General features: G+C 71.7%; 5 protein-coding genes across 6 annotated transcripts in view; 1 reads left to right on the top strand and 4 right to left on the bottom strand.

Annotated features, from left to right (window-relative positions):
- Positions 1-11,764, bottom strand: part of IPO4 (importin 4) — a 14,143-nt gene extending 2,379 nt beyond the window's left edge. Inside the window, exons 1-26 of the mRNA XM_075490730.1 lie at positions 11,590-11,764; positions 11,404-11,490; positions 11,230-11,309; positions 11,113-11,154; positions 10,870-10,999; positions 10,075-10,254; positions 9,427-9,492; positions 8,983-9,084; positions 8,485-8,568; positions 7,701-7,859; positions 6,972-7,025; positions 6,353-6,462; positions 5,762-5,870; positions 4,879-4,996; positions 4,187-4,300; positions 3,429-3,542; positions 3,206-3,317; positions 2,541-2,649; positions 2,219-2,340; positions 2,068-2,145; positions 1,572-1,629; positions 1,335-1,428; positions 1,036-1,223; positions 771-812; positions 554-676; positions 252-463 (exon numbers count right to left, since the gene is read on the bottom strand). Coding sequence (XP_075346845.1) covers positions 252-463; positions 554-676; positions 771-812; positions 1,036-1,223; positions 1,335-1,428; positions 1,572-1,629; positions 2,068-2,145; positions 2,219-2,340; positions 2,541-2,649; positions 3,206-3,317; positions 3,429-3,542; positions 4,187-4,300; positions 4,879-4,996; positions 5,762-5,870; positions 6,353-6,462; positions 6,972-7,025; positions 7,701-7,859; positions 8,485-8,568; positions 8,983-9,084; positions 9,427-9,492; positions 10,075-10,254; positions 10,870-10,999; positions 11,113-11,154; positions 11,230-11,309; positions 11,404-11,490; positions 11,590-11,658 — 2,756 coding nt within the window. The 5' untranslated portion in view covers positions 11,659-11,764. The remainder of the gene's footprint in view (positions 1-251; positions 464-553; positions 677-770; positions 813-1,035; positions 1,224-1,334; positions 1,429-1,571; positions 1,630-2,067; positions 2,146-2,218; positions 2,341-2,540; positions 2,650-3,205; positions 3,318-3,428; positions 3,543-4,186; positions 4,301-4,878; positions 4,997-5,761; positions 5,871-6,352; positions 6,463-6,971; positions 7,026-7,700; positions 7,860-8,484; positions 8,569-8,982; positions 9,085-9,426; positions 9,493-10,074; positions 10,255-10,869; positions 11,000-11,112; positions 11,155-11,229; positions 11,310-11,403; positions 11,491-11,589) is intronic.
- A 160-nt stretch (positions 11,765-11,924) lies between these two features.
- Positions 11,925-13,653, bottom strand: NEDD8 (NEDD8 ubiquitin like modifier). Of its 2 annotated transcripts, XM_075490760.1 has the most exons (4): positions 13,505-13,647; positions 13,138-13,185; positions 12,497-12,579; positions 11,925-12,170 (listed from the first exon to the last, which is right to left on the bottom strand). In XM_075490760.1, the coding sequence occupies exons 1-4, from the start codon at positions 13,520-13,522 to the stop codon at positions 12,077-12,079; spliced, it is 243 nt and encodes an 80-aa protein (XP_075346875.1). In that variant the 5' UTR covers positions 13,523-13,647; the 3' UTR covers positions 11,925-12,076. The 2 variants fall into 2 exon arrangements, with proteins under 2 accessions (XP_075346875.1, XP_075346874.1); XM_075490759.1 differs by lacking the exon at positions 12,497-12,579 and having other exon boundaries at positions 13,505-13,653.
- Positions 13,654-14,161: 508 nt separating this feature from the next.
- On the bottom strand, positions 14,162-18,038 carry TINF2 (TERF1 interacting nuclear factor 2). The gene is made up of 10 exons (XM_075490758.1): positions 17,869-18,038; positions 17,407-17,578; positions 16,849-16,956; positions 16,681-16,782; positions 15,321-15,431; positions 14,945-15,044; positions 14,733-14,793; positions 14,591-14,646; positions 14,447-14,502; positions 14,162-14,270 (listed from the first exon to the last, which is right to left on the bottom strand). Exons 1-10 carry the CDS (start codon positions 17,886-17,888, stop codon positions 14,181-14,183), a joined length of 876 nt encoding a protein of 291 aa, XP_075346873.1. The 5' UTR covers positions 17,889-18,038; the 3' UTR covers positions 14,162-14,180.
- Positions 17,896-26,105, top strand: part of NOP10 (NOP10 ribonucleoprotein) — a 28,510-nt gene continuing 20,300 nt past the window's right edge. The window contains exon 1 of the mRNA XM_075490761.1: positions 17,896-17,899. The gene's annotated coding sequence lies outside the window, so the exon portion shown is untranslated. The remainder of the gene's footprint in view (positions 17,900-26,105) is intronic.
- Positions 18,753-25,487, bottom strand: TGM1 (transglutaminase 1). Its single transcript, XM_075490753.1, is given in 15 exon segments — positions 18,753-19,026; positions 19,441-19,577; positions 19,863-20,023; positions 20,111-20,389; positions 20,939-21,092; positions 21,177-21,265; positions 21,411-21,514; positions 21,715-21,853; positions 22,332-22,506; positions 23,105-23,212; positions 23,632-23,750; positions 23,895-24,075; positions 24,077-24,174; positions 24,268-24,447; positions 25,265-25,487. Coding segments are annotated over 15 exon segments (2,376 nt in total). The 3' UTR covers positions 18,753-18,797.

Here is a 26,105-nt window from a genome sequence, read left to right as displayed (position 1 = left end):
GGTGGGGCCGGGGCAGAAGGGGCGTGAGGGGGTGGAGCTCGGGGCGGGGCTTGGCGACCGTGGGCGTGGCTACCGGCCCGCAAGGCATCAGGGAACAGCGCTGCTGGGGGCGGGGCTGGGGCGGAAGGGGCGTGGCCCGCGGGGAGGCGCCGGGGGGCTTAAAGGGCCGGGCCGCGGCGTGGAAGCGGCGTGAGGGGGCGGGGCCGGGGGCGGGGCGAGGCGCGTCGGGGACGGCCGCGATGGGCGGATACGCGTCGAGGGCGGGGCCGGCGGCCTGGGCCAGGCGCCCCATGGCGAAGAGCGCGTTGCTGCGCACCTCGGGGTGGGGGTCGCGGGCGGCCGCCGCCCCCAGGGCGGGGCCCAGGCGGGGCAGGAAGGGCGCCACGGCCCCGCCCAGCGCCACGCCCACCTCCCCCAGCATGGCCGCCGCCCACGAGCGCTCCCCCACGCTGCGGCGGCGGCCCTGGGGGGAGGGGAGGAAGGGGGGGAGGGGTCACCCGGAGGCCGGGCCCCACCCCCCCTCCCCCCATGCCGGGCCCCTCCCCCTCCTCACCAGGGCGGCCAGGAACGGGGGCAGCAGCTCCTGGAACAGGGGGGCCAGGGCCCCGCCCAGGGCCCCGCCCAGCGCCACCAGCCCCTCCCCCGCCAGCTCCCGCAGCTCCGCCTCCGCCTCGGCCTGGGGGGGGGGGAGGGGAGAGAGAGAGGGGGTGGGTCGGGGGGGAGGGGGGACGCAGCCCCAAGCCCCCCAGCGCCCCTCCCCCAGCCCCCACCTGCTCGTCATCGCCGCCGTCGGCGTCCTCCAGGCAGGCGACCTGGGGGGAGGGGAGTGCAGAGAGACCCCGCCCCCAGCCCATCCCCCACCTCCCCTCCCCCCCCCTCCAGCCCCCCCTTACCCCCTCCCCTCCCCCCCAAATCCACCCCATCCCCCTCCCCCCTTTGCCCAACCCCCCCCTCCTCCACATCCCCCTCCCCCCACCCTCCCCAATCCTCCCCTCCCCCGCTCCCTCCCCCACCCCTCCCCCCTCCCCCTCGTACCTTCCCCTTGATGACGTCAACCAGCAGGCGGCCAATGGGGGCCAGCAGGGCGGGGGGCAGGGCGGGGCCGGCCCCTCCCAGGACCCGCCCCAGCGCCCCCAGCGCCGCCCGCCCCTCCCCCACCGCCCCCTCCCCCCGCGCCCCCTCCGCCAGCGCCAGCAGCGCCCGCTCCAGGGGGGAGGGGCGGCCTGGGGGGGGAGGGGAGAGGGCGGTCAGGGGGGCAGCGCCAGCGAGGCCCCCCCCTCCCCCGAGGGAGGGGTCGCCCCAAGCAGGGGAGGGGGAGGGGGGAGGGGTCTCACCGTCGGTGGGGGGAGGGGCGGGGGCCCCCCCCAGCGCCAGGCAGAGGCTCCCCAAGGTCTCGTAGGCGGCGCAGCGAAGCCCCCGCTGCGGGAGCTGTGGGGGAGGGGTGAGCGGGGGAGGGGGACGGGGGGGAGGGGGTCCCCATCCTGGGGGGGGAGGGGGGTCCCGGGACGGGGGAAGGGGTCCCCATCCGGGGGGGGAGGGGCTCCCGGGGGGGTGGGGGAGGGGGTCCCCACCTGCAGCAGCCCCAGGGCGGCCTCCAGGCTGGGCTCCAGGTAGGGCAGGAAGGCGGCGCTGGGGGAGGGGACGCACCAGTGACACCAGTGCCACCAGTGACCCCTCCTGGCATGGCCGCCTGCTCCCCGGTCTGCGCCCAGTACGGCCCAGTGGTCTCCCAGTACGGCCCAGCAACCTCCCGCTCTCCTCCCGGGCCCCCCTAGTGCTGCCCAGTAGCTTGCCAGTGCCCTCCCAGTACGGCCCAGTAACCCGCGGTGCTTTCCCAGTACGCCCCAACAACCTCCCGGTAACTGTCGCCCCCTCCCGTTGCTTCCCAGTACCCTCCCAGTACGGCCCAGTGCCCCTCGGTCCCCTCCCAGTACATCCCCGCAGCCTCCCAGTCTCCACCTGTGCTTCCCAGTGCTCCCAGTACCCTCCCGCCATGGCCCAGTGCCCCTCGGTCCCCTCCCAGTACGCCCCAACGGCCTCCCAGTCGCTCCCAGTGCCCCCAGTTACCGGCTGTGCTCGGCCACCTCCCCCAGGGCCTCGCAGGCCTCCGTCACCTCCTGGGCGTAGGCCCCGCCCACTTCCACCCTGGGGGCGGGGCAACGGGGTAAGGGGCGGGGCCCTTCCAAGCCCCGCCCCCCCCACAATCCCCCCCCCTCACTCGATAAGCTCCTCCTCCTCCTCCTCCTCGGTGACATCATCTTCCATTGGCTCCGCCCCTTCCTCCTCCTCCTCCTCCTCCTCCTCAAAGAGCAGGAACGAATCGGGCGCCTCCGAGGCCGCCTGGGCGGGGCAGGGTCAGGCCGAGGCCACGCCCCTTTCCCCACCCCTGGGCGGGGCCAGGGGGATGAGGGGGTTGGGGCAGAAAAAGGGGAATTCGGGGGAATAAACCGGAGGAAAAACGGGCGCTTTTTGGGTAACGGGGGTTGGGGGTCCCCAAAAGGGGGGGTGGGGGTGGGGGAGGGGCCCCCGCCGTCACTCACCGGGGGGGGCGGGCGCCGCAGCACCCCCAGCAGGACGGGGACGACGCGGGGCAGGAGCGGCCCCGTCCCCTCCCCCAGCGCCTCCGCCACCGCCCCGGCCAGCACGAACCTGGGGGAGAGAAGGGGGGCAGCAAGGGGGCAGCGGGGGGGTTCTGGGGGGGATATGGGGGTCCCGGGGAGCAACAAAGGGGGGCTCGGGGGGGATACGGGGGTCCAAGGAGGGAAAAAGGGGGTCCCCTGGGGGAAGATGGGGGTCCCAGGGGGGATATGTGGGTCCCGGGGGGCAATAAAGGGGGGCTCGGGGGGATATAGGGCTCCTGGGGGGGATGTTTGGGCTCTAGCAGGGGATACAGGGGTCCCAGGGGGGAATTCTGGGGTGCTGGGGGGGGAACATGGGGGTCCTAGAGGGGATATGGGGGTCCTGGGAGGGATAAAGAGGGTCCTGGGGGGGCTATAGAGGTCCCAGGGAGCATTTTGGGGTCCCGGGAGGGATAAAGTGGGTCCTGGGGGGGCTATAGGGGTCCCGGGGGCACGCTGGGGTGCTGGGGGGGATACGGAGTCCCAAGGTGGTGTTGGGGGTGCCAGGGTTGACGCGGGGGCCCCAGGAGGCACTGAAAGGTGTCCGGGGGGTACGGGGGTCCCGGGGGGTCCCGGGGGTCACTCACATCACGCGCCGCCCCTCGGGCTCGTCCTCCTCCTCCGCCAGCGCCAGCCCCAGCTCCAGGGCGGCCACCAGCCCCTCCCCCGCCACCGGCCGGCCCAGGGCCCCCAGCACCCCTGGGGGGAGGGGGGGCACCCGAGTCCACCACGGCCCCCCACACACCGGGGGTCTCGTGTCCCCCACACACACACCGGGGTCCCCCCCCCACCGGGGTCCCCCCGACTCACCCAGGGCCTGCAGGCGTCGGGGCCGGCTCTCGGGGGGTCCCGGCTGCAGGAGGGGGGTCAGGGCCCCCAGGATGGGCCCCGCGTGGGGCTGCAGCTGCTCCCCGGCCGTGGAGGCTGCGGGGGGGGATTGAGGGGGGTCAGGGGGTCCCCAAAACCTGGGCGGGGGGGGAATGGGCGGACGGACACCGGGAACCCCCCGAGGGGTGGCACAAGGGCGTCCTGGGGGGGGGATTTGAGGGTCCCAGGGGGGATTTGGGGGTCCCAGGGGGAGATTTGGGGGGGAATTGAGGGTGCCAGAAAGGATTTGAGGGTCCCAGGGGGGATTTGGGGGTCCCAGGGGGGACTGAGAGGTCCCCAGGGGGAGCAGGGGGGGGAATTGGGGATCCCAAGAGGGATTCCGGGGGTCCCAGGGGGGATTTGGGGGGAATTGGGGGTCCCAGGAGGGATTTGGGGGCCCCAGGGGGGATTGAGAGGTCCCCAGGGGGAGCTGGCAGGGATTGGGGGTCCCAGGGGGGATTTGGGGGTCCCCGGGAGGGGTATGGGGGGTCCCCAGGGTGATATGAGGAGAGCTGGGGGGCACTGGGGGTCCCAGGGGTGCTCCGAGGGTCCTGGGGAAGGTTTGGGGGGGTCTCCGAGAACAATTCAGGGGTCCCGGGAAAGAACTGGGGGTCCCAGGCAGGGGAAGGAGGGATCTCAAGGGGGGACGGGGGGGTCCCAGGGGAGGGTCCTGGGGGTCCCGAGGGGCTCTGGGGCCTCACCGAGGGAGTGGAGGGCGCTGAGCCCCAGCTCCACGTTCCGGGGGGGCCCCGAAGGCTCCAGCGCCCCCAGAACGGCCTCGAGCACGGCGGGCAGCCAGGGCCCCAGCCCCTCGCCTGCGGACACAGCGCGCCTGGGCCCCCGACACGGGGCCCCCCCAGACACAGGGACCCCCCCAGACACAGGGCCCCCCCCCCCCCCCCAGACACAGGCCCCCCCCCGACACAGGGGCCCCCCCTCCTGGACATGGGGTGTCCCCCCCCCCCAGATGCTGGGGTCCCCCCTCCCAGACACCGAGGGTCCCCATCCCAGACACCGGGGCTCCCCTCCAGACACAGGGTCCCCTCCCCGGATACGGGGTCCCCTCTCCCAGATGCCAGGGTCCCCCCCCAGACCGGGGGTCCCCCCCCCCGGACACCGAGGGTCCTTCCCCCAAACACTGGGGTCCCTCCTCCCGGACACGGGGGCCCCCCCCAGACATCGGGGTCCCCCCTCCTGGACACCAGGGTCCCCCCCAGATGCTGGGGTCCCCCCTCCCGGACACAGGTCCCCCCTCCCAGACCCCGGGGTCCCCCCCAGACATCGGGGTCCCCATCCTGGACAGGGGATCCCCCCCCGGGCACGGGGTCCCCCCCCAGACACCAGCGTCCCCCCCAGACCCGGGGTCTCCCCCCGGCAGCCGGCGGGTCCCTACCCAGGCCCTCGAGGAGGCTCTCCAGGATGTACCAGGCCTTGGGGGGGGCCCCGGGGGCCCCTTTCAGCGCCGCCAGCGCCGCGGGCAGCGCCTCCGCCGCCACCGCCCTCACCTCCGGCTGCACCAGTATGGACCGGCACGCACCAGTATGGACCGGCACGCACCAGTATGCACGGCTGCGGCCGCAGGCTGGCCCGGCCACCCCCCGAGTGCTCCGAGGACCTCCCAGTACGGCCCCGGAGCCCTCCCCAGTGGGACCAGGAGAACCCAGGGCCTCCCAGTACGGCCCAGTCGTCCTCCCAGTGCCTCCCGATGTGCTCCAAAGCCCTCCCAGTAGGGCCCCGGGGCCCTCCCAGTGTAATTTAGAGCCTCCCAGTATGGTGTATGGCCCTCCCAGCATGCTCGAGAACGTCCCAGTATGGCCCAGGGCTCTCCCAGCACAGATCAGGTCCCTCCCAGTATAATTCAAAACCTCCCAGTGTGGCGTGTGGCCTCCCAGGGTCTCCCACTATGATCTAGTGCCTCCCAGTATGCCCCAAGGGCCTCTTAGTGCCCTCCCAGTAAAACCCAGAACCCTCCCACCACAGATCAAGTCCCTCCCAGTATAACATAAAAGCTTCCAGTATGGCATGTGGCCCTCCCAGTGCCTGCCGCTATGGTTTAGGGAGGTTCCCAGTATGACCCAGGGCCCTCCCAGTACAGCTCAGCTCCCTCCCAGTACAACCCAAGACCACCCAGCACCATCTGCCACCCTCCCACCGCATCCCAGCACGGCCCAGGGCCCTCCCAGTGCCTCCCAGTACAGCCCCCAGCCCTCCCAGTACAGCCCGGCCTCCCAGTGCCTCCCAGTACAGCCCCCAGCCCTCCCAGTACGGCCCGGTACCTGCAGGCACTCGGCCAGGTTGCGCAGGGCGAAGGCGGCCGCTCCCCGCACGGAGGATTCGGGGTCCCCCAGCCCCGCCCGCAGCACCCCCAGCGCCGGCCCCAGGTACCTGGGGGGCACCCGGGGGGGTGGGAACCCCGAAACCCCCCGGCTCCCCCCAAAATCCCCCACGTCCCCCCCAAACCCCCAACCCTCCCCCCAAAATCCCCCCAAAATCCCCGACCCCCCCAGATCTCCCCAAATATTCCCCAAACAGCACCCCAAAACTCCCCTCAACCCCCCCACATTCACCCCAAAGCCCCCCATCCCCCCCAAACCCCTAAAATTCACCCCCAAACCTCCCAAATCCCCCCCAAATCCCCTAAACCTGCCCCGTCCCGCAAATATCCCCCAAAAGGGGCCGAGTGCCCCCAAATCCCCCTCCAAGCCCCCCCAAACCCCCCAGAGCACCCCCAAACCCCCCCCAAATACAGCGAGAGCCCCCAGACCCCCTAAACCCCCCAAAACCCCCCGGACCCCCCGCACCCCCTGAAATCCCCCCAGAAGTGGTGTGTCCCCCCCCCGGGACCCCCCAAATGGGGGGGGTCTCACCGTCGCCGCAGGGGCTCCCCGCACCCCTCCGCCAGCGCCCCCAGCGCCAGCAGCCCCCCCTTGCGGGCGCCCGCCCGGGGGCTCCCCAAAACCTGCTCCAGCAGCGGCAGCTGGGGGGGAGGAAGGGGGGGTCAGGGGCCCCCCCAAAAGGGGGGCACCCCAAACCCGGAGCCTGCAGTGACACCCCCTTCCCAGGGACCCCTTGGGGACCCCAAAGCCTCCCAGGGACACGCCCCAATAATGCAGGGACCCCAAGACCCCCCCACAGACCCCCCAAATACCCCAGAGACCCCAACCCCCCCCCCAGGGACCCCCCCAAATACCCCAGGGACCCTAAAACCTCCCAGGGAGCCCCAAATACCCCAGGGAGCCCCCCCCAAATAGCCCCATAACCCCCAAGGACCCCCCCTCCATGGACCCCCAAAACCCCCAGAGACCCCCCCAAATATCCCACAGGAGCTGCAATACCCCCACAGACCCCCCCCCCCAAACCATATAGGGACCCCCAAAACCCCCGGGGACCGCAACCCCCCCCAGGGACCCCCCCAAATACCCCACGGACCCCCGACCCCCCCTCAGGGACCCCCCCAAATCCCCCCCGGGCCCGCCCAGACCCCACCAGCTGCTGGAGAAGCTTTTCGGGGGGCAGCCCCACGGCCAACGCGTCCAGGGCCTGCGGGAAACGGGGGGGTCAGGGGGACCCCGAAACCCCGGGGACACCCCCCGAAACCAGGCACCCTCCTGAAACGGGAGGAATAACCCCAAAATGGGGGGGCCCAGGGACAGAGACCCCCCCAACCAGGGCAATCCCCCAAACCCAAGAGGAGTCTCCAGAAACGGGGAAAGGCCCCCAAAACGGAGCGGGAACCCCCCCACAAGAGGAAGCCGCCCCGGGAGCGGGGACGGAGCCCCGGGAGTCGAAGCCCCCAAAAGTGCCCCCCCCCCCCCCGCGGAGAGACCCCCCCGGGGAGAGACCCCGCGTGAAGGGCGGCCGGCGGGAGAGCGAGGGCCAGGGCCCCCACGCGGGGCCACACGCCGCAAAACGGGCAAAATTCCTCCAAAAAGGGGAAACGCTCCCAAAGCAGGGGAAGAGCTGCAGGGCGCAGGGAGAGCCCCCTGAGCAGGGCGCAGCGCCCCCGAAACGGGGCAAATCCCCCCCAAAACGGGGCCCATCCCCCCCCAAAATGGGGCCCATCCCTCCCCAAAGGGGCCCACCCCCCCCCAAAACGGGGCAAATCCCCCCCAAAACGGGGCAAATCCCCCCCCAAAACGGGGCCCACCCCCCGACAAGGGGACAGGCCCCCAAAGCCGGGGCAGGGGGAACCCAGCGCCCCCCCCCCCCGCTGACCTGGGCGGCGGCGTGTCGGGGGCTGGGCCCCCCCCGGCCCTCGCCCCCCCCCTCCTCCTCCTCCTCCTCGGGGTCGGGGCGCCCGGGGCGGGGCTCGGCGCAGAGCGGGGCCAGGAGCCCCCCCAGGACGGGGGCCAGCAGGGCCCCCCGCAGCAGCGCCTGCACCAGAGCCGCCCAGTACGGACCAGTGACCCCCAGTACGGGCTAGGGCCCCCCCCAGTGCGTCCCAGTACGGACCAGTGACCCCCAGTACGGGCTAGGGCCCCCCCCAGTGCGTCCCAGTACGGACCAGTGACCCCCAGTACGGGCTGGGGCCCCCCACATGCATCCCAGTACGGACCAGTGACCCCCAGTACGGGCTAGGGCCTCCTCTAGTGCATACCAGTACGGACCAGTGACCCCCAGTATGGGCTAAAGCCCCCCACATGCATCCCAGTATGGACCAGTGCCCTCCCAGCGCCCCCAAGTACAGCCCAGTGCCCTCCCAGTGCCCCCTAGTCACCTCCCAGTGCCCCCCAGTATGCCCCAATGCCCTCCCAGTATGCCCCAGTGGCCCCCCATATGGCTCAAAACCCCCCCCAGTTCACTCTGACTCCCCCCGGTATATCCCAGTGCTCCCAGCATGACCCAGCACCCCCTTAGCACCGTCCCAGTATGGCCCAATGCTCCCTCCAGTACACCCAAGTGCCCCCCACTGTATCCCAGCGCCTCCCACTGCCCTCCCAGCGCCTCCCAGTGCCCTCCCAGCGCCTCCCAGTGCCCTCCCAGCGCCCTCCCAGCTCACCTTGGGGCGCTTCTGGGCCAGGAAGGTGACGGTGGCCAGAGCCCTCACCCGCACGGCGTCGCCCCGAGACTCGTCCCCCCCCACCTGCGGGCCCCGACGCCAGGTCCCTCGGATGCCGGGGTCCCCCGGGCACCCACGGGACCCCCAAGCACCCATGGGACCCCTAAGGACACCTGGGTCCCCCCAGGCGCCCATAGGACCCCCCCCAAGCACCCATGGGACCCCCAAGGACACCTGGGTCCCCCCAAGCACCCATGGGTCCCCCCCCAAGCACCCACGGGACCCCCAGGCACCCATAGGACCCCCCCAAGCACCCATGGGACCCCCAAGGACACCTGGGACCCCCCCCAAGCACCCATGGGACCCCCAAGGACACCTGGGTCCCCCCAGGCGCCCATGGGACCCCCAAGGACAGCTGGGTCCCCCCAAGCACCCATGGGTCCCCCCCCAAGCACCCACGGGACCCCCCCGGATGCCTGGGTGCCCTCCCGGCGTTACCTGAAGGCAAAGGTCAAGCAGAGGTCGAAGGTGAGGGGTCACGGCGGCAGGGTCGGCCTCCAGGAACTCGTCCAACACCTCCAGGGCCTCGGCCCCCCGCTCCTGGGGGGAACCCCACGTTTTGGGGGGGTGTCCCCAAAACCGCCGAGAGCCCCTGAAACCCCCAAACCCGCCCCAAACCCCCCTTGAAACAGCCGGGGGCACCCCCAAACCCACCCGCGCACCCCAAAACAGCCCCAGATACCCCAAAAGGGCCCAAATTGTCCCCAGGCACCCCAAAAACAGCCCAGGGAGCCTCTGGGGAGCCTCGAAACCACCAGAAAAACCCCCAAATCCTTTAGGGCTGCCCCAGAGCCACCCCAAAATGGCTCCAGAGCCCCCCAAAACGGCCAAGAGCCCCCCAAAACATCCTGCGTGCACACACACCCCCCCCCCCCCATCCACCTCATCAGCGTCGAGCAGCTCCTTCAGGGCTCTCAGGATGTCGGGCAGCAGCGACCGCAGCAGCTCCTGGGGGGGGAAGGTAAAAAAGGGGGTTTGGGGGGCCCCGAAAGCACCGGGGAGGGGCCTGAAACCACGGCGGGGCACCCCAAAACCCCCGGGCCTGAAACGGCTCTTCCTGGGTCTAAAAACGGCCGGTTTTGGCCGTCAGAGCCGCCGATTCAAGGCACCTTTTTGGGGTTCAGGAGCTGCTAGGGGGAGCCGCGAAACCGCCGCTTTGGGGAGGCACAAACCCGCCGGTTTTAGAAGCCCTTTGGGGCACAACAGCGTAACTTGAGGCAAAGGCAGAAATCATCGCTTCAGAGGAGCCTAAAAACCACCATTTTGGGGGCCCCAGACCCACCGCTCTGGGGTTCCCTGAAACTGCCGTCTGAGGGGCGCCCCTACGCCCATTCTGGGGCTGAAAGTCGCCGTTTCGGGCAGCCCCCAACCCACCGCTCTGGGGTGAACAACACCGCAGCCCTGGGGCTCCCCAGACCCCTCCTTTCGGGGCTCAGAAGGATCCTTTTGGGGATCCCCGAAACTTCCGTTTACCGGGGGGACTCGAAACCGCCGTTTGGGGACACGCGCCCCGCGACCGCCCCCACTCACCGTGTGGGTGTTCCCCAGCGTGGCCGCCAGCCCCCCCAGGGCCCGCAGCCCGTAGGCCATGGGGCCGGGGGGCACCCCGGGAGCGAGGGCCCCCCGACACAGGGCGGCCAGGGCAGGGCCGTGGGGGGCCAGGGCTTGGGGGGCCGACTCCAGCGCCGCGCTCAGCACCAGCAGGGCCGCCTGGGGAGGGGGGGGAAACGGGGCTGGGGAGCCTCGAAACCTCCCTTTGGGGGCCCACGGGACAAGGAGGGGGCTCGAAACCACCGTTAATGGCCCCCCTCCCCACAAACCAACCCTCTTCAGTATCATGGAAGGAATCTGGGGGGCAAAATGGGGTGTGGGGAGCCTCGAAACCGCCCTTTGGGGGCCCACAAGAGAGGGAGGGGGCTCAAAACCACCGTTAATGGTCCCACTCCCTACAAACCAACCCCCTTCAGTGTCACGGAGGGGATCTGGGGGGCACAATGGGGTGTGGGGAGCCTCGAACCCGCCCTTTGGGGACCCATGGGACAAGGAGGGGGCTCGAAACCACCGTTAATGGCCCCCCTCCCCACAAACCAACCCCCTTCAGTGTCATGGAGGAAATCTGGGGGGGGGAAATGGGTTCTGGGGAGCCTCGAAACCGCCCTTTGGGGTCCACAAGAGAGGGAGGGGGCTCGAAACCACCATGAACGGCCCCTCTCCCCACGAACCAACCCCCTTCAGTGTCACCGAGGGAACCTGGGGGGCCAGAACGGGGCGTGGGGAGCCTCGAAACCACCGCCCCGGCCACCCCAGGGCGGGGAGCCCCCTTACCTCCTGGCGGGGGGGCTGGGGGTCACGGGCCGCCGCCTGCACCCAGGTCCCGAGGGGTCCCCAGGCGCTGAGCCCCCCCCGGCGCAGCACCAGGGCCCCCAGTTGGGCCAGGGCCACCGTCACCACGTGCCTGGGGAGGGGGACAAGGGCTCGGGGGGGCTGGAAGCCACCGAGGGGGGGTGGGGGGGGGGTGTTGAACCCCCCACTCGGGGGGACCCCCAAACCGCCGCCGCCCCCACTCACTCCGTCTCCCGCTCCAAGGCTTCGCACAACAGCGCCGGGAGGCTGCGGGGGCGTGGCAGACGTTAGCCCCGCCCTCTCCCGGCCGGCCCCGCCCCTCGCCCCGCCCCCAGCACCCACCTCTGGCGCAGGGCGGGCTCCAAGCGCCGCCATCGCCCCAGGAGCCGCCGCCGCAGCAGCACGGCCGCCAGCTGCCGGACCTGGGGGGACACGGCCGGGGCGTCGGGGGCCGCCCGAACCGCCCGGGGCGGGGGGAGCCCCGAACCGGCCCGGGAGCGCAGGGAGGGGCCGCACCTGCGGGCGGGGGGCGGCGGTGAGGAGGAGGCCGAGGCGGGCGGGGGTCTGGGGGTCGGCGAAGGCCTCGCGGAGGCGGGCGGTGGCCTGGGGGGGGAGAGGAGGAGCGGTCAGTGGGGAGGGGCCCCGGCTCCCGCTCCCGCCCCCCCCCCCCAGACCCCCTCCCCGGGCCTGGGTGCCCGTTACCCGGCGGATAACGTCGCTGTCGGGCTCCAGCAGCTCGGCGAGGAGCCGCTCCAGGTCGGGCGCCGCCATTTTGGGGGGGGAAAGGAAGAAAGAGGGCGGAGCGCCGGAAGGGGCGGAGCCAAAAGCCCTTCTGGCCGCCCGGAGGCCTCGCCGCTCGCTGGTTCCGCCGCTCGCTGGCGCGTTTAAAAGGGCGACGCCGCCCTCAGGCCCCCGCGGCGCTGTTAAAGGGGCGACGCCCCGCGGTGGGCCCCACCCGCCCTCCTCCAAGGGCCACGCCCTTTGCCCACGCTGTGCTCCGCCCCCCGCGCGCCCAGTGACATCAGAGACCGCCAGCGTGACATCAGCGAGAACCTTTATTAAATAGGGGAGCGTACAAGGGAGCAAACCCCAGAGAGGGCGGGTCTGGGAGGGCGGGTCCGGGCCCCCCCCGCCCCCTCCCGGGCGGGGCTGAGGGAAAGGGGCGGCGTCCGGCGCGAGCCCCGCCCCCTCACCGCGGCGCCCCGCCCCCTCGCAGGGCGAGGACAAGATGGAGGACGGAGCCGCCCTGGATCTTGTAGTCGGCCGCCGTCTTCTCGTCGTTCCTGGCAGATCGGGGCGGGGTCAAGGGGTGCCTTTTGCCCCGCCCCTTTTGGCCGGCCCCGCCCCTTCCCAAGCCACAGCCCTTTCTTTGGTCTCCACCCCTTTTTAAGCCCCCTCCCCTTCCATTCTCATCGAGACTGCACCCCCGCCCTTAACCACACCCCTCTGCAGGCCACACCCATTACAAGCTCCTCCCCACCCGACCACACCCCTGCATAAGCCCCACCCCTTCTGCCCCAGTGCCTCCCCATCCCCAGCAAGGCCCCGCCCCTCCCTCCATTGACCCCACCCCACCCCAGGCCCCACCCCCTCAGGCCCCGCCCCTCACATCTGCTTGCCGCTGTAGATGAGGCGCTGCTGCTGGGGGGGGATCCCCTCCTTCTCCTCCACCCGCTCCTTGATCCGCTCCACCTGCCCCACGGCACCAGGGGACGCTGGGGGTCTCTCCCACGGCATCGTGGGATGCGGGAGGAGCTCCCCAGGGCATCATGGGATACAAGAGAGCCTCCCCAGGGCATCATGGGATGCAGGAGGAGCTCCATAGGGCAGCAGGGGATACAAGAGAGTCTCTCCAGAGCATCATGGGATATGGGAGGAGCTGCCCAGAGCACCATGGCATACAAGGGAGCCTCCCCAGGGCAGCACAGGATGCGGGAGGAGCTCCCCAGAGCATCATGGGATATGACAAAATCTCCCCAGGGCATCATGGGATACAAGAGAGCCTCCCCAGGGCATCCTGGGATGCAGGAGGGGCTCCCTAGGGCATCAATGGGATGTGGGAGGAGCTCCGCAGGGCATTATGGGATGCGGGAGGACCCCTCAGTGGGACACGGCCCTGGGAGCACTGGGCATCACCGGGGGGACCCCAGGAGACACAGCCCAGCCCAGCCCAGCCCCCCTTGCCCCGGAGCATCATGGGATACCAGGGCAGAGCTAAGGGCATGCTGGGAAGGGGGCGGGGCCTCCTACCTTGTCCGTGGGCTCGATGTCGATCTCGATCTCTTTCCCCGTCAGAGTCTGGGGGGGCGGGGGGGCCTGTCAGAGCCCCCACTCCCACAATGCCCTGGGGCAGCTCACAATCCCACAATGCCCCAGGGCATCCACACCCACCCCCCCCAAAGCCCTGGGGCAGCCCCCCCCAATCCCACAATGCCCCGGGGCATCCACCACCCACCCCCCCCAAGCCCTGGGGAGCCCCAATCCCACAATGCCCCGGGGGAGCCCCCCAATCCCACAATGCCCCGCGCCGCGGCCTACACTCCCCGCCCCCCCTCACCCACAAGCCCCCGCGCCGCCGCCCCCCGGGGACGTCCCCGTCGGTCTCCCGCCGCCCCACCTTCACTTTGATCAGCATCGTGGCCGCGCCGGCTCCTCTCCCCTCGCCCGGAAGCGGAAATGGCCCCCCGAGCCCTGCCTGTACGTCACTTCCCTCCACCACCCCCCCGGGACTCCGCCGCCCAGCGCTGCCGCCGCCGGTAACACAAAATGGCGGCGCCCCGGGCCTGCTGGGAGCTGTAGTTCCGCCCCCCCCCCGCGAGCTATTGGGCGGCGCGGCCGCCGCTCCGCCGCGCAGCGGCCAATCAGCGCGCAGGGCCCGCCCCGCAGCCGGAGCGCACCACCCCGGGGGCGGAGGGGGGAGGTAGGGGAAGTAAAATGGCTTTTTTACCCCCAAATTTAGCGGTTTATGGATATGATCTCATCATGCCCCGCGGCCCGCCCCTCTTCAGCACTGCCGCGCCCCCATTGGCCGCCTTCTTCCCTCCTAAAAGTCGATTGGCCCCTTTAACTCCCACCACCGCCACCACCACAGTGGTACGGCCCCATTGAGAGCAATGGGAGGCATGGGTGGAAACCCTCGACTTCTGGGGGACCAATGGGGTGTGAGCGCGGCTCGGACAGGCCAATGGGATGGCGGGGGGCGGGGTCACAAGGGGGTGGCGCAGAATGTGGCAGCAGGGGGAACCTCACAGCTCCTTATTTGGCAGCGGCCCCCGGGATGGTGGGGGGGGCAATTAGTATGAGGGGTAATTAGGAGAGTAATTAAGAGCAGGGCACTCACCGGAGCGGGGCACGGCACGGCGGGAGAGGGGCAAGGCCCGCGCCTGGAGGAGAAAAAGGGGGATTAACTGCCCCCCCGCCCTTGGCCGCTAATTACCCCCAGCCCCTAATTACGCCCCCAGTCCCTAATTAACCCCTCCACACCACGTGCTTGCCCCAGGACACGCCCATTTCCCAGCCCACCCCCTAATTACCCCCCTGCCCCCTAATTGCCCCCCACCTTCCTGCGCGGGGATCCATCGTCCTCTGAGTCGCTGATCACATCACCAACAAAATCTGCGGGGAGGCAGGGCGTGTCAGGGCGGGGCTGGAGGCGTGGCTCCGCCTCAGGGCGGGGCCAGAGTCCCCTCCCCACAATACTCACCCAAGGGTGGGGGCTTGTGAGGGCGGAGCCTCTGGAGGCCTGGGCGGGGCCTTAGCCTGGAGGGGGTGGAGCCAGAAAGGGACGTGGCGTTAATGAGGGGAAGGGGCGGAGCTTAATGGGCAAAGGGGGCGGGGCCACTCACCGGGTGGGCAGCTTGGGGCAGAGGGACCCTGCGGCAGCGGCCAGGGGGCGGGGTACAGGGCCTGGGGGCGGGGCTTAGGGTCGGGTGGGGCCGCAGGGGGTCACACCCTCCACAAAGCCCTGCCCCCTATCCTTAGGCCCGCCCCCATGGTACTAAGACCCACCCCTTTTCTTATGCCTTAAGCCCCACCCCTCGTGTTAAGCCCCACCTACCGCAGTGGGTGTGGCCCATGTCAGCCAGATACCGGCTCAGGATTGGCAGGTCGTGGGGGCGGAGTCCCGGAGGGGCGTGGCTCCACACCACCTCATGGAGCTGGAAAGGGTGGGGTCAGGGCGTGGGACCGAGCCCGGGCCCCGCCCCCTTGCCTTGAGCCCCACCCCTTGGCCCTGCGGGTTAGGAGGGCAAGCCCCACCCTCTGCCTAAGCCCCGCCCCAGCCTTTCAACCTGGCCCCACCCCCTCTTTAAGCCCCTCCCCTTTGCCAAGCCCCACCCCCTTCCCCACCCCTCCCTCCCCTCCAGCCCCCTAGCCCCACCCCTCCGCAGGCCCCACCCCTCGCGGCCCCGCCCCCTCCCGGAGGCCCCGCCCACCTGCCGCAGGTCGGGGGGGGGCAGGGCGCTCTCCAGCCGCTGCAGGTACTCGTAAAAGAGACGCTCGAGCGCCTGCAGGAACGGCTCCCCGTACTCCTGCCCGGCCGGGCCCTGGGGATACTGGGAGGCACTGGGGGGCACTGGGAGCCCCTCCCGGGGCACCGGGGACCCGTCGCGAGGGTTTGGGGGAGGGCGGGGGGCGCTGGGGGGCAACAGGAGGGCGCTGGGAGGCAATTGGGGGACGCTGGGACAAACTGGGTGGGCGCTGGGAGGCATTTAGGGGTACTGGGATAAACTGAGAGGCACTGGGAAGCCCCCTCGCAGACCCCCGGGGCACCCAGGGCCCATTGGAAGGCACTGGGGGGGGCACTGGGAGGCAGTGGGAAGCGCTGGGAGAGCACTGTGGGCAGACTGCAGGGCACTGTGGGGAACTGGGAGGCACTGGGAGGAACTGGGAGACAGCGGGAGGCACTGGGGGGAAGTGGGAAAAACTGGAGAGCTACTGGGAGGGCACTGGGAGACACTGGGAGGGCACTGGGAGGGCACTGGGGGGAAGTGGGAAAAACCGAGAGCTACTGGGAGGGCACTGGGAGGCACTGGGGGGAAGTGGGAAAAACCGGAGAGCTACTTGGAGGCCACTGGGAGGCACTGGGGGGCTACTGGGAGGGCACTGGGAGGAACTGGGAGACAGCAGGAGGCACTGGGGGGAAGCAGGAAAAACCGAGAGCTACTGGGAGGGCACTGGGAGGCACTGGGGGGCTACTGGGAGGAACTGGGAGACAGCGGGAGGCACTGGGGGGAAGCAGGAAAAACCGAGAGCTACTGGGAGGGCACTGGGAGGCACTGGGGGGCTACTGGGAGGGCACTGGGAGGGCACTGGGAAGCCCTGGGAGGAACTGGGAGACAGCGGGAGGCACTGGGGGGAAGTGGGAAAAAACAAAGAGCTACTGGGAGGGCACTGGGAGGCACTGGGGGCTACTGGGAGGGCACTGGGAGGCACTGGGAGGCACTGGGAGACAGCGGGAGGCACTGGGGGGAAGCAGGAAAAACCAAGAGCTACTGGGAGGGCACTGGGAGACACTGGGGGGCTACTGGGACGGCACTGGGAGGAACTGGGAGACAGCGGGAGGCACTGGGGGGAAGCAGGAAAAACCGAGAGCTACTGGGAGGGCACTGGGAGGCACTGGGGGGCTACTGGGACGGCACTGGGAGGAACTGGGAGACAGCGGGAGGCACTGGGGGGAAGCAGGAAAAACCGAGAGCTACTGGGAGGGCACTGGGAAGCACTGGGGGGCTACTGGGAGGGCACTGGGAGGCACTGGGGGGCTACTGGGAGGCACTGGGGGGCGCTGGCAGGTACCTGCAGGTAGGCCGCCCGCCGCCCGCGGTCGGCCAGCAGCGCCAGCACCAGCTCGCGGAAGCTCTCCTGCGCCTCCGCCACCATCGCCAGCTCCTGGGGGGTCTGGGGGGACGCGGGGGGTGAGGGCACGCCCGGGCCCCCGCACCCCTCCCCCCCCCCGTCACTCACGGCCTGGCCGAGGCCGGCAGCCGGCGCCTCCCCCTCGGGGAAGAAGGAGTCGATGGCGTCGAAGACCTTCCCGTCGGGCTGGGCCTCCTGCAGCATCTGCACCACCACCTGCGGGGCAGCGGGGGGAGCGTGGCCGCGGGGGGGCACGGGGGGATGGGAGGCGGCTGCTGGGAAGGGGGGAGCGTGGGAAGATGGCCGCCGGCCTCGGCGAGATGGCTGCCACCGTGGGGAGCCCTGGCAAGACGGCCGCGCGCCCCAGGGGCGTGATGGGAAGACGGTGGCAAGACGGCCGCCACCTCCAGCAAGGTGGCCGCCGGCCCCGGGGCATCATGGGAAGATGGCAGCCGCTGCCGCATGCTGGGAAGGGTTGCGGGAGGAGAGCAGCGGCCATCTTGGAAGGCGCAGCGAGTGGCGGGCAGGCTGGCGGCCGTGTCGGGAGCCGAAGGGGTGGCAGGGTGGGACAGTGGCCATGTTGGGAGCCGAAGGGGCGGCAGGGCGGGGCGGCGGCCGCGCCGGGGGCCGCGGAGCACGCTGGGAGGGGCGGGCGGGGATACTCACGGCGGCCTGCAGGCCGAGGCGCAGGCGGGCGCCGTGCCGGAAGCGGACGGCGGCGGGGGCCGCGCGCCCCACGGCCTCCAGCAGCCCCAGCACGCGCGGGAACTGGCCCAGGCTCCGCCCACGCACCACGTGCCACGCCCCTGCCAGCGCCACCCGCAGGGCCACGCCCGGGCTGATGGCGGGGGCGGGGTCAGCGGGAGGCTCCGCCCCTGCCGGGCAAACCCCGCCCCCACACCCCAGCCACGCCCGCCTCTCCGTAGCCCCGCCCCACGGCCCCACGGCCCCGCCCCCACGCCCGTGGACACGCCCACAGCCCCGCCCCCCGCGCCTCACCCCTCCCAGCCACGCCTCCCCCGCGCCATAGTCCCGCCCACCCCCGAGCCCCGCCCCCCCACCCAGAAGCGCCGCACCCCGCCGCCCCGCCCCGCCCCTCCCTCCCTCCCTCCCCCACGCGCCGCTCACCTGACGTCACTTCCACCCATGCTGCGCGGCGCGAGGGGCGGTTCCGTCACTTCCGGGCGGGGGGGGGGGGGGGGTGTGTGTGCGTAGGCGGCGGCACCGGCGGCACCGGTAACCCGGCGGCGGCCCCGCGTGCCCGCCGCGTCGGAAGTGACGTCAGCGCGCCGGCGAGCCGCGCGTTAAGGGCGTGGCCCCGCCCCCCGCCCTCCCCATTGGCCGCCGCCGCCACCAATCGGCACGCGCTATCCCCGCCCCTTCGTGACGTCACTTTCCCGCGCTGCCTCCTCCCCACGCGGCCCCGCCCCCCCCAGTGACGTCCCGGAGCCGTTGTTTCATCACAGCGGTTTATTGATGACGTGGGGAGAGGGGTGGGGAAGGGTGGGGGTGACGTCATGTGGGAGGGCAGCGGGTCGATGACGTCATGGGTCGAAACGGGGGAAACTGGGAGGGGGCGGGGCCAAGCCGGGGCGCTGGGAGGGGCGGGGCTCTCCCCGTGCTCCCAGTGCCCCCGCCCAGCGCTCCCAGTACCCACCAAAACTTGTTCCAGTGCTCCCAGTAACCCCGCCCAGTGCTGCCAGTGCAGCCCCAAAGTGGTCCCAGTACAGCGCCCAGTCACCCTCCCGGTGCCCCCAGTACCCCCCACACCCTCCCAGTCGTCCTCCCAGTGCTCCCAGTCACCCTCCCGGTGGTCCCAGTTACCCTCCTGGTGCCCCCAGTACGCCCCCACACCCTCCCAGTGCTCCCAGTCACCCTCCCAGTGCTCCCAGTACCCCCTCCATGCCCTCCCAGTGCTCCCAGTCCCCCCTCCACGCCCTCCCAGTGCCCCCAGGCGCCCTCCCAGTGCTCCCAGTCCGCCCTCCACGCCCTCCCAGTGCCCCCAGGCGCCCTCCCAGTGCTCCCAGTCCCCCCTCCACGCCCTCCCAGCACCCCCCTCACCCCCCGGTGCTGCCGGCGGGCGGGGGGGCACGACGCCGGGCGCGTCGCGGGCGCCGGGGAGGGCTCCCAGTGCTCCCAGCGGGAGCCGGGGCGACGTCGAGCTGGAGGACGCCGTGCAGGGGCCCCAGCTGGGCGCTCTCCAGCGCGGCCACCAGCCGCCGGCGCCCCGGCCGCTGCGGCACCACGGCCTGGCGCAGCCGCACCGCCTGCCCCGCCCCCACCGACCTGCGGGGCACGGGGGGGACCCCCGCGTCACAGCCCCGCGTCACAGCCCCACCCCCGCGTCACAGCCCCACCCCCGCGTCACAGCCCCACCCTTGTGTCACACCCCTGCGTCACACCCCCGCCCCCCGGTCCCCTCTTCACCAGGGCCCCTCCCCCCTCGGGATTTGGGGTCCCACCAGGGCATGGGGTCCCCCCACCCACCGGGGTCCCCTCCCCCCATTCCAGAGTCCCCTCCCCAGAGTTTGGGGTCCCCCCACCCACCGGGGTCCCCTCCCCCCATTCCAGAGTCCCCTCCCCAGAGTTTGGGGCCCCCCCACCCACCAGGGGCCCCTCCCCCCATTCCGGGGTCCCCCCACCCACCGGGGGCCCCTCCCCAGAGTTTGGGGTCCCCTCCCCACACCCCGGGGCGCTCACCCCATGGCGAAGGGCTTGGGGCAGGAGATGCCGGCTCCTTCCATCCGCAGGGTGGCCCCGCGCAGGGGCTCGGGCAGGGGGTTCTGGAAGACCACCTGGACCGGGGTCTCCTGCCCCACCACCGCCGGGGCCAGCAGCTGCCGGAAGAGGACCCAGGTGGCCGGGGGGACCACGGCACTGGGGGGGACCCCAGGCACCCGGGTCTCCTCCGTCCCGCCCCACCCACAGCCGGGGCGGGGATGGCGGGGGGGAGCCAACATCCAGGAGCCCCGGCCCCGTCATGGAGGACCCAGGAGCACCGGGAGGAGCACCCGACCGTCCTGGGGGACCCCGGCATCAGGGGGGACCCCAGGCACCCGGGCCTCCGGGAGGAGCACCCGACCGTCCCGGGGCCCCCCGCGCCCCGCGCCCCCCGCCCGTACCGTCAAGGTGAGCTCGGGCGTGTGCAGCCGCACCCGCAGCTCCTTGGCCACCACCTGCCCCGTCTCCTCCACGGCTCCGGCCACCGTCAGCTTCAGCGCGTCCTGGTCCCCCACGTGGGGCCCGTACTCGGCGTAGGCCACCGTCATCGTCACCGTCTCCTCTGGGGGGGGACACGGGCGGCGTCGGGGACCCGGGGCTGCGGGCGGGACCCGGGCGCCGGGGGGCGGGGGGCGTCGCCGGGCCTCACCCTGCCCCGGTGGCACGGCGCGGCGGTGCTGCTCCTGCCGGAAGGGGGCTCCGGAGACGCCGGTGTAGCGGACGGCGCAGAGGGCCAGGCGCAGGCGCAGCGTCCGAGGCTCCGCCCCGTCGTTGCGGGCCACCGCCCGCAGCTCCAGCTCCGCCCCCGCCACCGCCGGCCCCGCCCCCACCGTCAGCGTCACCTCCCCGGAGGACGGGGCCCCCCGGTTGCGGGGGCGGGAGCCGTGGGAGGTGGCGGTGGAGACGGCGCGGCGCTCCTCCTCCGAGCCTGTTAGGAACGATGAGGTCAAGGGTCGTTGGCTTGGGGGTCAAAGGGGAGGGGTTACTGGGTCAACAGGTCAAGGGTTGTGAGGTCGCAGGGTCAAGGGGTCAACAGGGGGCGTTAGGAACGATGAGGTCAAGGGTCGTTGGGTTGGGGGTCAAAGGCGAGGGGTTATTGGGTCAACAGGTCAAGGGCTGGGGGGTCGCAGGGTCAAGGGGTCAACAGGGGGCGTTAGGAACGATGAGGTCAAGGGTCGTTGGGTTGGGGGTCAAAGGGGAGGGGTTACTGGGTCAACAGGTCAAGGGTTGTGAGGTCACAGGGTCAAGGGGTCAACAGGGGGCGTTAGGAACGATGAGGTCAAGGGTCGTTGGGTCACGGCGTCACGGGTCAATAGCTCAAGGGTTATGGGGTCTAGAGGTCAAGGGCTGGTGGCTCGCAGGGCTTGGGGGGTCAAAGGGCAGGGGTCGCGACGTCGCGCGGCCCAAGGGTCGTGGGCCCGGCTCGGCGGCCCAAGGCTCGGGCCGAGGAACCGCGGGGCGCGGGGCGGGGCCTCACCCTCGGGGTGCTTGTACTGGTGGGTGACGTCCAGGCGGGCGCCGGATCCCGGCCCCAGGGTGCTGATGCGGCGCCCGATGGCGCCTTCCTCCACGTGCACGATGGCGAAGCCGCCGCCGGGCTGCCGCTGCCAGTAGACCTTGTCGCTGTTCACCTGCGGGCACGCCCCGTCAGGCCGGGCCGGGGGCCGGGCGCCGGCGGAGCGGCCGCGCCCTCGGGCACCGCGCCCCGCCCTTACCTCGGCGAAGACGAAGGGCGTGTCGTACTTGAGGAAGACCTCGCCGTTCTTCACCGCCGTCACCGAGCACGGCCCGCAGCAGAACAGCCCTGGGGCGTCACCGGTACAGCCCGGTACAGACCGGCGCGGGCCGCCGAGCCCCCGCGGCGGCTCCTCCCGCGCCCGCCGGCCGCGAACCGCCCGCCCCCGCGGCCCCCCCGGCGCCTCCCGACGCAGACCGGCGTAAAGCAGTACCGCTGCTGGTCTCCTGGGGCGTGGCGTCGACGACCTGCCAGCCGTCGTAGCCGTCGGGGAGGTCGGGGCGCTTCATCCAGCAGTCGTTCCACACGTGGAAGTTCCTGCGGAGCCCAGGACGCACCAGTGCGGACCAGCACGGCCGGCGCGGACCGGCGCGACCCGTTACAGGCCGGCGCGCGCCAGCGGGGCCCGGGACGAGCCTCCCGGCCCTTGCGCCGGCTGCCCTCCCCCCCCGCCCCCGCCCCGCCTCCCGGCCCCCCCTTCCCCGCGCCTCCTGTCGCGGCCCAGCATGGACCAGTACCAGACGGAGTCGGTGTTGAGGCGCTCCAGGGGCCGCATGTTCTCGTCGAAGTAGATGTCGGTGGTGAGGGAGACGTCGGTGTCGTGGGCCGAGTTGTAGTTGGTGACGGTGCGGGTGGGGAGGCCCAGGCACCGCAGCACTGGGGGCACCGGTACGGACCGGTACAGACCGGCACAAGCCGCTGCCAAAGCCCCTCTCTCGGGCTTGACCCGCCTCCCCGCGAGAGGCTCCCCTCTGCCTTCCAGCGACTCCCAGGGCACCCTGCGCCCCCTCCCAGTACAGACCAGCCCACAGCTGGGTCAAACCAGTGCAAACCAGTCTCAAGAATACATTTTAGGCTTCGCTCCTCCCCGCGCTAGAGGCTCCGGTCTGCCCCGGCGCGATTCCCGGGGGCTCCCCGGACGCGACCCCGGCGCGAACCTGGGTCAGACCGGCATCCGCCGGCGTAGACCGGTATCCGCCGGCGTAACGAAAGCCGGCACCTCACGCCCGACTGCCCTCCCCCGTAGCGACTCCCTCCGCCTTCCGGAGGCGTCCGCACCCTCCCAACCCCTTGCCCAGTCCACGCCAGCGCCAGAGCGGCCCGGGCCAGTAGAAGCCGGTCGGGGGCGACGCACCGGTGGTCATGACGCCGGCGAAGACCCAGCACTGGCCGTAGCGCACGGGGGCGCCGGCGCCGTGGTAGGAGCGGAGGATGTCCACGGAGCCGGCCCAGGCCGAGGGGTTGGTGCCCTGGGCGTAGTCCCCCGTCCAGTTGCCCACCAGCACCCCGTTGTCGTCCAGGGAGTTCACCTGGGGCGCCCCACAGCGTCACGGGGGCCGCGCCCCGGGCCCCGGAGCCCCCCCCGGCTGCCTCGCAAAGCCGTGGGCACCCGCAACGCGCCATCGGAACACCCCCAAAATCTGAGGGCAACCCCAAAAGTCAAGAGAAGCCGCCGAAGGCCGTGGAGTCGGGGGACCCCCCCGACTCCCACTGAGAACCCCCCAAAGTGTCATCAGAACCCCCCAAGGGGCCAAAGAACCCCCCAAACCCCGTGGAAATGCCCCAAAACCCAACACCCCACCAAAAGTCATCAGACCCCCCCAAAACCCAACCACGCCCCCCAAAAGTCATCAGAACCCCCAAAAGTAAAACCCCCCAAAACCCAACAACGCACCCTGAAAGTCATCAGAACCCCCCAAAAGTCACCAGAACCCCCCAAAACCCCCTATCCCACCCCAAAACCCCACGGTGGTCCCCCAGTCCCCGTATCGCACCTGAAAACCCATGGCGGCCCCCCCAAGCCCCCTTGGAGCCCCCCAAAACCCGCATAACCCCTCCCCCAAGTGCCCTAAGCCCCTCAAGCCTTCCCGGCCCCCCCAGATCCCCCCAGTTCCCCCCGACACCCACCATGGCAGAGACGACGCGGGACACCATGACGGGGTCCCCCCGGGCGCCGTGGGGCATCCCTCGGCGGTCCAGGATGTACAGGCACGCTTCCAGCACCCCCGCGTCGAACTGGGGGACCCCCCACATCAGGGGCGGCCCCAGATCCGCCCGAGTCGCCCCCGAAAGCCCGCCCTGCCCCCTCCCACGTGCAAGACGCGGCTTCAGGGTCCCCCGAGACGTGGCGGGGATCCGTGAGGCTTTTGAGACCCGGCTCGGTGGTTTCGGGGGCCCCCGGGATGATTTGGGGGCCCCCCTATGGTTTTGTGGGTCTCCCCCGAGTTTTAGGGGTGGGTGTCCCCCTCCCTTTTGGGATGTCCCCAAATGTTGGGGTGTCCCCCCATTTCTGGGGTCCCCGCCGCATTTTAACGCCCCCCTGCCCCGTTTCCCACCCCGATTTCCAGGGTCTCCCCACTTTGGGGGGGGGGGGAGGGGGGATTCTTCCATTTTTGGGGTCCCTGTTTTTCGGGGTGCCCCCATTTTCGGGGTACCTGCCCGTAGTTCCAGGAGCGCTCGGCGATCTGGTCCTCGGTGCCGTAGAAGATGCGCCCCGTCTCGTTAAGGACGTACTCGTTGAGGTCGCTCGTTTTCTCCATGTAGACGGCGTCGTCTGCGGGGGCACCCCGAAGTTACGGGGGGTCCCCAAAGCCTCCCCCGAGCCCCCCCCCCCCCCCGCCACTCGGGCTCGGGGAGCCCCGAAACCACCAGGTCTCGCCCCGGGGAGCCCCGAAACCGCCGGGGAGGGCCGCCGCACCCGGGCACCAGGGGTTGAAGAGCAGGAAGAAGTCGTTGGCGTCCTCGAAGGGGGCCGCGTACTCCCCCGCCCTCGTGCGCGTCTTCACGCTCAGGCGGTAGCGGCCGATGGGCGCGTCGGGCGGGGCCGTCAGGCAGAGGCGCAGGGCGGGGCCGCCGGGACGCTCCGCCCCCCTCGTCCGCCGCCTCCTCCTCCTCCTCCTCGGCCGTCCAGCCGGTGGCCGAGGCCTCGCCCAGCGGGACGAGGACGTGGGTCCCCTTCGCCACCTGCGGGTTGGGGCCTGCGCCCCCCGCCCGGGCGTGAGGGCGGCGCCCGCGCGGGCGCCGCCGCCGCCGCCGCCCCCTCCCGCCCCTCCCGGCGGGCGAGGCCTCACCCAGGGTGAGCTCCACGCAGAGGCCGTCGGCGTCGGGGTCGAAGGGGCGGGGCAGGAGGACGCGCAGGCCGAAGGGCTGCCCCCGGCGCACCACCAGGCGCGGGCAGGCGAACTCGGCCGTGTGGTGAGCGGTGCGGTCGGCCGGCGAGCCCACCACCAGCCCCCGGGGAGCCAGCAGGCCTGGGCGAGGGGGCGGGGCGGGCGGTGAAGGCCCGCCCCGAGCCCCGCCCCCGGAGGGCCCCGGGACCCTCCCCCGGGGGGGGGGGGGGGGGGGGGCCTTGAAACCGTCACTTGCCCCCTAGGCCTGCGAGCGGCCCAAAATGGGCGGGCTTGGACCCAAAACGGGAACGGGGGGGGGGGGGATGGGGGACACACACGCTAAGAGGGGGGACCCCAAAACCCCTAAATTTTCCCCGGGGGGGGGCACGAAACCCTGAAAAGACCCCGGGGGGGGGGGGGGGGGGGGGGGCCTTGAAACTGCCTTTTGTGCCCCACACGAGCCTGGAAACGGCTCCAGAATGGCCCTTTGTGCCCTAAAGCGGGGATGGGTGGAGAGAAGGGGGCGGGGAAAGGGGAGGACGCCCCTCCCCCCTTGATCGGCCTGGGGGGAGCCCCGAAACCGCCCCGTTTCCTCCCGGGGAGCCCCGAAACCGCCCTTTTTACCCATGGGGAGCCCCAAAACCGCCCCATTTCCCCCCGGGGAGCCCCAAAACCGCCCTTTTTACCCATGGGGAGCCCCAAAACCGCCCCGTTTCCTCCCGGGGAGCCCCGAAACCGCCCTTTTTACCCATGGGGAGCCCCGAAACCGCCCCATTTCACCCCGGGAAGCCCCAAAACCACTCCCTTTCTTCCCGGGGAGCCCCGAAACCGCCCTTTTTGCTCACGGGGAGCCCCGAAACCGCCCCATTTCCCCCTGGGAAGCCCCAGAACCACCCCGTTTCCCCCCAGGGAGCCCCGAAACCGCCACCGCCCGCCCGCCCCCCACCCTGGCACTGACCGGGCCGCAGGGGCTGGGGGGGGCGGCGCCCCGGGACCTCGCCGGGGGGGGGCTCCCAGTCCTCGGCGCCGCGCCGGCAGCAGCCGCAGCAGCCGCAGCAGCCGCCCAGGCGACGCCAGAAGCCCCGGCGGGGGCGGGGGGCGGGGGCGGGGGGCGCCCCCCGCGGGCGGAAGCTGGCGGCCGCCCAGCGGCCCGGGTCCAGGCGGGGGTCGGCCTCCGGCATCGCCTGCGGGCCAGCGGTCAGGCCGCTCTGGACCGGTACGGGCCACCCCGGCCGGCGGGATCTCCCGGCACGGCCCGGTAGCGCCTGCGGACGCTCCCCAGCGCCACCAGCGAGGCCAGCACGGAGCAGGGCAGCTCGTTACAGACCGGTTCGGACCCACAGGGGCCGCAGAAACCAGTAGGAACCACCACGGCCTCCCCACACCTCCCGGAGCGGCCCGCTAGCGCCTCCGGGCCGTCCCCAGTACGGCCAGTACGGAGCAGGGTAGTTCATTAAGGACCAGCGCGGACCAGTGCAAGAGAGCAGAAACCAGTAGGAGGCACCGTGAACCCCAGGACCTCCCGGAACGGCCAGTTAAAGCCTCCAGACCTTTTCTGGGGCAACCAGTAAGACCAGTAGGGCCCAGCGTAGGTCGCTAAAGACGGGTACGGACCAGCAAAGACCCGCACAGAGCAGCGGAAGACAGCAGAAACCAGTACGGGCCACCGCAGGCCAGTGAGCCCTTCTAAGAGGGGCCATTAAAGCCTCCAGACCCTTCCCAGTATGACCAGTAAGACCAGCATGGACCAGTCTAAGGCTATACAAACTGAAACGGACCAGCAAAAGCCATTGGAAACC

Source organism: Mycteria americana, unplaced genomic scaffold, assembly GCF_035582795.1.
Source record: "Mycteria americana isolate JAX WOST 10 ecotype Jacksonville Zoo and Gardens unplaced genomic scaffold, USCA_MyAme_1.0 Scaffold_98, whole genome shotgun sequence".
Taxonomy (NCBI): domain Eukaryota; kingdom Metazoa; phylum Chordata; class Aves; order Ciconiiformes; family Ciconiidae; genus Mycteria; species Mycteria americana.
Note: the sequence above shows the minus strand (reverse complement) of the source record. Positions and strands in the feature narration are given on the sequence as shown.

What these genes read in the sequence shown, in the direction of transcription:
- TINF2 (XM_075490758.1), bottom strand. Translation starts at nt 17,888, where the DNA reads ATGGGTGGAAGTGACGTCAG. An exon ending in GCCTCGGCCTGCAGGCCGCC is followed by an intron (nt 16,957 to 17,406) that starts GTGAGTATCCCC and finishes GCTGCCCCGCAG; the next exon opens with GTGGTGGTGCAGATGCTGCA. An exon ending in TCACAAGCCCCCACCCTTGG is followed by an intron (nt 14,503 to 14,590) that starts GTGAGTATTGTG and finishes GCCTCCCCGCAG; the next exon opens with ATTTTGTTGGTGATGTGATC.
- NEDD8 (XM_075490759.1), bottom strand. An exon ending in ACATCGAGCCCACGGACAAG is followed by an intron (nt 12,171 to 13,137) that starts GTAGGAGGCCCC and finishes CCGATCTGCCAG; the next exon opens with GAACGACGAGAAGACGGCGG.